The sequence below is a fragment of the Monopterus albus genome, unplaced genomic scaffold (genome assembly GCF_001952655.1).
Source record: "Monopterus albus unplaced genomic scaffold, M_albus_1.0 scaffold50.1, whole genome shotgun sequence".
Lineage (NCBI taxonomy): Eukaryota > Metazoa > Chordata > Actinopteri > Synbranchiformes > Synbranchidae > Monopterus > Monopterus albus.
The window spans coordinates 1,741,540-1,750,768 of record NW_018127930.1 but is presented as its reverse complement, the minus strand read 5'-3'; the positions used below and the strand labels follow the sequence as shown (position 1 = coordinate 1,750,768).

The 9,229-nt window shown below is 41.1% G+C and overlaps 2 protein-coding genes across 5 annotated transcripts in view; one reads left to right on the top strand and one right to left on the bottom strand.

The window, feature by feature from the left end:
• Nucleotides 1–4,176, top strand: part of ndor1 (NADPH dependent diflavin oxidoreductase 1) — a 12,658-nt gene extending 8,482 nt beyond the window's left edge. For all 3 annotated transcript variants that reach the window (XM_020601125.1, XM_020601126.1, XM_020601127.1), the window contains exons 12-15: nucleotides 277–423; nucleotides 517–635; nucleotides 1,998–2,092; nucleotides 3,754–4,176. In XM_020601125.1, coding sequence (XP_020456781.1) covers nucleotides 277–423; nucleotides 517–635; nucleotides 1,998–2,092; nucleotides 3,754–3,898 — 506 coding nt within the window. In that variant the 3' untranslated portion in view covers nucleotides 3,899–4,176. The remainder of the gene's footprint in view (nucleotides 1–276; nucleotides 424–516; nucleotides 636–1,997; nucleotides 2,093–3,753) is intronic.
• A 327-nt stretch (nucleotides 4,177–4,503) lies between these two features.
• ntmt1 (N-terminal Xaa-Pro-Lys N-methyltransferase 1) lies at nucleotides 4,504–9,090 on the bottom strand. 2 transcript variants are annotated; one of them, XM_020601129.1, is made up of 4 exons: nucleotides 8,947–9,090; nucleotides 7,739–7,898; nucleotides 6,427–6,598; nucleotides 4,504–6,166 (listed from the first exon to the last, which is right to left on the bottom strand). In XM_020601129.1, the coding sequence occupies exons 2-4, from the start codon at nucleotides 7,895–7,897 to the stop codon at nucleotides 5,910–5,912; spliced, it is 588 nt and encodes a 195-aa protein (XP_020456785.1). In that variant the 5' UTR covers nucleotide 7,898; nucleotides 8,947–9,090; the 3' UTR covers nucleotides 4,504–5,909. The 2 variants fall into 2 exon arrangements, with proteins under 2 accessions (XP_020456785.1, XP_020456784.1); XM_020601128.1 differs by having other exon boundaries at nucleotides 4,507–6,166; nucleotides 6,346–6,598.
• Nucleotides 9,091–9,229: the final 139 nt, after the last annotated feature.

Here is a 9,229-nt window from a genome sequence, read left to right as displayed (position 1 = left end):
GTTAATAAAGCCTCAAATAAAAGCCAGTAGTCTTAATAACAACAACTGAAGGCTGGTTGCTAATAAAATAGAGGTAAAATCATTAAGGGGGATGTATTTACCTGTACTATAATGGCTCACAGGGTAGATGATCCCTATTGTTCATTTCCACAGCATTAACTCCACCAGTACAACCATCCATCTTCAGCTACTGTTGGAGAAGAACATGACTTGGAGAATAAACACCTTCCGATTGTTACCTTAGTATGTTATTACTATGGTATTACTATGTTGCAGGGGAGGTATATGTGCCTCTGTGGGTGAAGAAGGGATGTCTGAAGTTCCCTAAAGAGAAGGACACCCCTGTGATCTTGGTTGGACCTGGAACAGGTGTGGCACCGTTCAGGGCAGCTTTACAAGAGAGGCTTGCTGAAGGGAAAACTGGTGAGACCTTTACCAGTCTGCCCATGTCTTCTGGTCTCTAAATGTATTTCTTCATTCCACAACCTGCCACATTCTTGTCTTCCTGCCCTTTAGCCAACATCCTATTCTTTGGCTGTCGCTCAGAGTCCAAAGACTTCTACTTCAGGTCAGAGTGGGAGGAGATGATAAAGGCTGGATACCTGACTCTCTTCACCGCCTTCTCACGAGACCAGGTCTCACTCTCACTCACTCACACACACACACACACACACAGTATGCATGGTAACAATCACAGGAAGGGTCAGAAACATCCATTCACACTGTGTACAGTACATAGACAAACACCGATACATAACATTAACAGGACTAAGCTATGCTAGCTCAACGAGGCTAAAGAAGATACAGCAAAGTACTGGACAATTTGACCTGATGATGGCTCTAGAATAGGTGACTGTCAAGATAAACAAAGACCATTTCATTATTGTTTTGAACACTGTAGACTGTGCTGCATTATTCAGAGAGCTGTTTGTTATTTTCCTTATCTTCATTGATGTAAACAGGATGGACAAAATAATAGAACCACCTGTCAGTACAGTTCAACAGCCGCACAAACTACAGCTTCCTAACTGATCACACAGTTGAGCCAGCATTTCTGAAACCAACTGAACATTATCACCTTCCTGAAGGTGGATTTCTTGTAGGATTGTTTTAGCTACAGCAGGTGCACCTATTATAAAGTGCCAGCTAAATGTGTATTTCTGTGTGCTGCTTTCAGCCCAATGATGCCTCCAAGTAGCATGCACTGTCTCTGTTCTTGATACTGCCAGTGGGAGATGCCAACATCAGAGGCTAAAAGCTCTAATTACTGATACATTAAAATCAGTATATCCACAACTTTGCTGGCTTCAATTAAAGCATCGGTTGATGAATAAGTTAAGTGCTGTCCAGGGCTGCTGCACCAGATTCATTCACAAAAGTGATTATCTTGCTAAACTAACTTCTAATATCCATATATACATAACAAGTGTTGTTAATCTGTTAACTGGGCACACTGCACTCAAAATACATCAAGCACAAATTAACCAGAGGCTCTAATGCTCTAGTCCTTCTGCCTTTTTGCCTCTAAAACAGAGTTTCTAGACATCTTTTACACTTCAGAGACATGATTTCAATCTAAAGCAGCTATAGTGTCAGACTGGACAGTTTGAGCCATAGGGAAACAACTTAATGAACTTGCACACCAGTGACAAGGAACTAAATCAGAGTTGAACGAACAGTCATCTTGACAGTGCAACATATTTGACTTGTGAGTAACAGCTACCATAACATTAGCCTATGCTGATATTTATCAGTAAGCACTGTTACACATGCAATAAACATTAACAGGCATACTGAGCATTCACCACTAATATTACATTTTCTGCTCAAAGACAGAATCCTTTCGTCACCACTAATATTACATTTTCTGCTCAGAGTAAAGACAGAATCCTTTCAACTTTTCCTACAAAGGATTCACTGCTAACAATTCATCTAGTTACCTGCCCCAACCATCACATCTGTTCAGTGAAACTGATTGAATGTTTGTTTTTGTTCAGGAGGACAAGGTGTACGTGCAGCATCGTGTGAGGGAGAACACTGGGCTCCTATGGGACCTGATTACCAATAAAAGTGCCTGCTGTTACATTGCTGGGTGAGTCCAATCAGGGTGTGGTTAGCCTAGCCTAGCATAGCATAAAGATCGGAAGCAGGGGGCAAACACTTACCTTTGCTCTGTCCAAAATCCATGATGATACCAAACCTGACAAGCTCACTGTGATGACAAGAAGCTTACACACTCAGTGCACCCAGCTGTTGTTGACCAACAAATAGGTCTAGCACAAAACTCCTTCTAAAACTGTAAAAACAATGATGATCACTTTTTATAGCCCAAGCATGTTACACACACAAGGAATTTGTCTCCAGCACAGAACCGAGGTGGCCACACACACACACACACACACACCATTGGTGGTGCTGTCCCTGCAAGGTGATTCTCTAGCCAAAGGGAGCAACTTGGGTTTCAGTGTTTTCATCAGTGTGCACAGAAGACAGATACACAACACCCTGTCTGCCTAGCCAGAAACTCAACTACATAACTCAACCCGCCTTCATGAGGTACTTACACACTGAACTCCTGCTGGCTCAAGAGAAGTGACCAGTAAAACTGGTAACCACCTCGAAACCACAGATATGGTTCCAAGCAAATTCAAGAACAGGGGACAGGGAAGCTCTAAGTGCTGTACTCCAACACTACAAACCCCATCCTCACTGAAACCCATAAGGGTCAATGCTGCTAAAACCTACTAGGGAAACTACTCCTCCAAACGATGCACACAGTGAACAGGCACCTTCTAAAGTCCTGTCACAAATCCACAGTTATACACCTGGTGGCAACAAAACATCACATTTAGCACCATCAAGAATAATAATGCTGATATCCAGTCAAACTCCAGTGCATCTCCCTAGAGCAGCACAGACATACCATACAAGGGTAATCATGTGCGAAGATTACACACAAAAGGGAAAATCCCACAACAGATGAAACCAATTGTTTGTAATATAATTGTTTATAAAATAAGCAATACTAACACACACACAAAACCTTCTCAAACAAACCTAATCCCAGGCGAGCCCCGCTTTTTGTACCGAACCTGCTCAAAGGCCACAACAAAGAGGAGGGAGATGCACTAAAAAACCCCAATACAGTATTTGTTAAATTAGATAACAAAAAAGTAAAATGTGTGGACATCAGCAGTGCAAGAAATGTATGAATACATGAGTAAATATAAGATGCGTGTTTAGGTGCAAAACAAAAACAGAAGATTAACTCAAACCTAACACACCCTAGTGCATGATGTGTACAGGCAGTGAACCACAGGCAGGCAAAGTTTTTCTAGGGTTGAGAGCATGGCCAGGTGCTCCCAGTCATCAGCTGGCCACCTCATGGCAAGACTGCTACCTGCAAACAAGAGCACATGGACACGCACACACCAAACATGGCACTAAGATCGATCCATTTCACTCAGGAAAAATGTCATATACGCATATTTCTTAAACCTTCTGACTGTAGACATTACACTATGATCAGGGATGTGCTGGAGTGTGATCACTGAATTATTCAGCTAACCCCGAGCTGAACCTCATCTCTCACAAACATTTCACAATTTTCCACTACTCACTAGACAGAAAATGGGAACATTTTCCGTTGTTTTGTAATTGTTCTATTTACATGCGGATGTTCTGTATCTTACCCAAGCTGAATCATAATATGAATTGTTAATATACAGTTGACTTTGGTTTGTTCCTGTGCAGCAATGCTAAACAGATGCCAGCCAGTGTGAGTGACGCTTTGAAAGAGGTGTTCCAACAGGAGGGAGGCGTGTCTGCAGAGGAAGCTGATGAGATGTTGGCAGCTATGGAGAAAACGGGCAGACTTCAGTATGAGACCTGGTCCTGAACTCATGACCTCAACACACTACTCCACAGTGCTAAGACTCTGTGTTTGTTCTTCCTGTCGCCTGTCTGTACATCACCCACAGTAAAAGTAACAGAGCAGGTGACGCAGGTAGTATCCAATTGTGCAACGTACAATGTGAGACATAACTGTGTCTGATTGTATAAAAAAATGCCTTAAATTATATTAACTACACTAGGCTGTGATTGGTACCAAACTGCAGCTATATAATTCAAACTGGTGTCACACCGGGTTTAAAATGTTCTCAGTATGTAAAACTGTAGCTGCTAAGATTAAAATGAACTCATTACATTTTAAAAGTCACTTTCTGTATGTGTGTGTGTGTGTGAGAGATTTATGACAAAACAGAACATTTAAGTGTGTTGTCTTGGTCAATTTTTGGTACACAGTTTTCAAACTGGAATTTTACCTTAGAATATGAGTCATGTCTTGATTTTAGCATGTTCCTACTCAAAATGAACATTTTCTTTTTGGATTCCTCAAGTCTCTTGTGAAATCGGTTAATCATTTCAATTTATAAAGAAATAAGCTAAAATTCAGGACAATTTAAACTAAAATGCAAAAGATTGTGGTTGCCACACTGCCAATTAGAAAACAGGCAATTCATTACGTCAGTGTTGGTTTTCATTGCAATTTTTGTAATTACACATACAAGAAAATTAAATTTACATGACATTTCTGATCATGCGTAAATGGGTAATCTGATTAAATAATTTCATTCTGTTAGCAACAACAGACAGTATCTGTTCAAAATAACCAAGCATCCATTCAAGGCTTGAGACCATTAACATACACAATGAAAACATTGGTATAAATGTAGTGAAGAAAAAAGGTCATACAGCATTTAGAGAAAACTTAAGATACAACACAGAATGCAGCCAAAGCAGGTATATTTTACTAAACAGCTTTGCAATAAACGTGTTATGTCCAAAAACATATGTCTGAACGTGACAGTTTTAAATTAAACTTTTCTGAAAAACTACTGGATCCACTGGTGGCTCAAGCATTTCATCCTCCTATGGTGACAAGAGTTAAATATATATGCATGTATAAAATGACGACCAGTGTCCATTTGATGAATCGATGCAGGCATAAAACAAATGTTTGCATTTGGCAGAACAAACAGAATATAAAAGTGATATTGTCATACAGTGTGGAATTTGTTTTGTGTGACCCCGTGCACACACTTGAACTGAGAGAAGGGAAACGCTATGCTCTTCAGTTCGCCGTCTCCTTTTTAGCTTTGTTTCCCTGAGGTAAAAGTTCAGTGAGCAGCACTTACTTGCCCATCCACTGCTACAGTCACTAGCGCCCAGTGTCCACTGGATGCAACAGGGTCATTACTCCTGGAGATGAGTCACCAATATTCTAGCTGGATGGGTGACCAGCACATCTTGTGAACAGCTCATGAGCTGAGCTCTTCGCTTCTTCTCTGCTGTCTTCACATCTTTTTTCTGGACAGGTGGTTTTCTCTGAAGGATCACTCTGAATGGATATAAAGGACTAGATTTACAGGACATGAATTTAATATTCAGTGATGCCTTCTGTGTTATTAAATGTATAGCAAAACATATTATGTCAATTCTCTTGTGAAGTCTGTACAGCAGAGGGACGGCTGTGGTTTAGGGCTGCAACTATTCATTACTTTCATCACTGATTAATCTGCCAATTATTTTCTTGACTATTCAAGTTGATTTTTCCTTCAAATGGTGAAAATTGCCCATCCGTTTCCCAGCACTCAAGGGGACATCTTCAAATGTCTTGTTTTGTCTGATCAATAGTCCAATTGTACATTAAGGCCTCGTAGGCCAGAAAAGACAACTCAGCACAGAGCACGACACTGATGCTTGGAGTTAGCAACACACGGTCGAAAGACACACCACGCTGTAGATCACTTCCGTAAAGATCACAAATAGACTGCTAACTTGAGAAACACCATTTCCACCGTAGAAATACTGGGTCTAAAAGGCTGCCCCTCTTCCTGTCACATGGCCTATCTGAGAGCTAGTGTGTGGACTTGGTAGATTTCCTTTGGGAAATTCATTTGTTGTTCCTCGTGGATGATGCGAAGACCTGCTCTGCCCACCAGACTTCGAACTATTTCCAGGTCACGGCAGACGCTGCTGTCTACCTCATCTGGGACCACACCCTCATATGACACGTTGTCCTTGATGATGATGAGGCCATTGGGCTGCAAAGCTTTCTGGCAGCGTTGCAGGAACTCCACAAGGTGTTCATCTGTCAGGTGGCCTGAGGGAAAAAGGAAAGCTGTTTAATGCAAAAAAAGATGAGGTCATACCTTGACTGATCAACTACAAAGCTGACATGACTCTACTGATGCAGCAGCAAGGCACTGACTATGTTTGAATAAGCAATGCAAGGATAACCAGGACTTGGGCTCAGCCCTCAGGCTAGTGAGGCAGACTCACCAATGACCCACTGGATCCAGATAACATCATATCGCCCACTCTCAGGTACAAAGTCCTGCAAGCCACTGCAGAAGTAGTTACCCACTCTCTTGCCCTCGCCTCCCAGATAATTTCTGGCTTTGTCCAAGAACTCCTGTGTCACATCAACCAGGTCCACAGTCTTGAATAGTGGCAGTAGCAAGTGTTTGGTGATCCTCCCGATGCCTGCTCCACAATCCAGAGCACAACCTGTGCCTGTCTTCCCCTCCCCTTCCTTCAATGACAAAAACACACAAGAGATCACAGCTGAATGAATAAAATCTGTGACACCAGCTACTACTATCTGGGTGAGAAGGCTTTGAAACAGCAAACAAAAGTATTACTATTACTACAAATACCATCCAGAATTTTGTTGTTGCACACAATCAAAAAGTGTTCTTTAAACTAGGACTGGGCAACATGTCGAGAAATAAATATTGCAATAATTTTTCCAACACTGATTTATAGCATATGGCAACTGTATATCAACTGATCTGCATTATCTACACCCTCTTATCCATGATCGTTGGAGGCTGGAGCCCATCCCAGCATACATTAGATCAGAGGTGGCATTATCTACACCCTCTTATCCATGATCGTTGGAGGCTGGAGCCCATCCCAGGATACATTAGATCAGATGCCGCTGCCACTTTGCAAATGGATATAAAATAACGATACTGATGTTCACTCATCTTACATTGTAAACTGTATGTAATCCAAGGCATGTGCATACTTACTGAATATAAAAATTATTTTAAAGGTATTTTAAATAGCTGTAAGAGCAAAAGGTAAAGCAACTTCCAACTTCAGTGGCAGAGAACTTCACTCGCTATATTATAAGGCACATACGGCATTATTTTTTAAATATGTAGTCGAGGGCTCAAGGTACATGTGGGCAGGCTGCTTTTTAGTGTAGTTGTGCAATTCTTGTGCTGTCTGCATTTTAATGTATCTGATAATCCAGACCTCCACAGCTCACTGCACCACGGTTTTCACATCAGAAGTGGGACAGCTATCATTTTCCAACTCACAAGTATCAAGACTTGCTTTGATAATTAGGTCGCTAGATTCATGACTCCAGTCTAGTTGGAGTCCAAATCATGTGACCACAGCACTGCATTAAACCCTAACAATAATCACTAGGTCTTCAGACAGGTCAAAAACAGATCATATTTTATTTTTCTAGGTTAATAAACTGGGAAAGACTATAAAGGTGTCTCCTACATAAAGCAGTTATTGATTAAATTTAAGGATAAACACTGAACAAAAAGACACCACATGCTCATTTGATTATACATATAGTCCAGACCATAACAAAGCAGTTAAGTAAATGTGTTTTGCTGCCTGAGGAGAATGAAATCTTAAGAGTGTTTACACCGAGGAACTTGCGTAGGAAAGCCTTGGATCCATTGATATCAATGCTGGAAATGCTGCCGTAGCCTCCCAGCATGCCATCCACGGTGGGGGGAACCTCCTTCCAGTAGTCCTCAGCATTGGAGTAGAACCTCACCTCATCTTGTGCCACGTCACCCATTCTGTCATAGTAGACAAATAACATGTATCAGTCATGCCAAAATCTACACAAACTAACATTCACACTTAGAAGAGGACACTTCCAATGATTTTGGTATGAAATGTTTTTGAATGAGTTGATTAATGATAAGTAAAACACCCCCAAGTGGAAACTAATTAATATTCACACTGTAATAAAAGACCATTCATTCATATTCCTTCAGCTCTGTAGAGGTTGTGCGTACAAAGTAATGTAAATGTAATCTAACTCCACACTGCACCAACACACACACACACACTCACACTCACTCACTCCCTCACTCACTCCCTCACTCACTCCCTCCCTCCCTCCCTCCACTGACAGCCTAATCTGGCTGCATTTGGCAGGTCAGCTGTCAGCATCCATCTTATGACCAGGACAGAAGACATACATGTCCTGAGGCTCTGACCAACACCACAGAGGTCTCAGGCAAAATAAATAAGACTGAGGCCAGAAGCTACTACTTGTCTTTAAAATGCCTCTTTCAAAATCTTATATCCACATTATATTGGTGGGGAACACGGGAGTTGTTAACCAACTTGATAAGGCAGCTTTTATTAAACATTATTAGACTGGAAGACTTTTCACTACAACACTGCAGCCGGTTTAATCTTGTGTAATCATGAAATAAACTATTTTACATGCAGTTACTTTGCTATAGCTGCGTCATGAAAACTTTCTGTAGGACTACGATGTAACTCAAAGTTGAAGTAAACACTTCATTCTGCTGAACTTTTCAAATAAAATACATTTAGCTAACTTGCTTACCACATTTTTATTTTCAACACGAAACTCTACACATTCTTGTCGTTTCCCCCACTACACGTTGAGTTTTAAACAGATTACAGTTTGTAAATTTACTTCCCCAACATTGCTCCTTCAATCGTATGTGACACTAATAAGATCCCGCACGTGCTGAATTGGGCAGTGAAGTTTTAGCCAACAACTTAGTTAGCCACCGTGAACTCGGCTTCCAAATATATACTCTCATATTTCTTAACTTCATAAAAGTGATTCTTTACAACACTAACCTCGTGTAGTGTTGTGTCAGCGCCAGCGCCAGCACCCACACCCTCCTCTACGGCTCAAAAACCAGTACCGGCGTCTATGCTCCACTTTTCTATTTGAGACCATCGTTGCACACGAAGGACGTCATTTCCTTATTTGGTTCCTGGGGAAAGTGACAATAGCGCCCCTACTGGCCATGCCGGGGAGCTATGCATGGATGGATTAATGAGACCTGAATACCAGATTACAAAATGGAGCCCTTAATAATAATAATAATAATAATAATAATAATAATAATAATAAAGG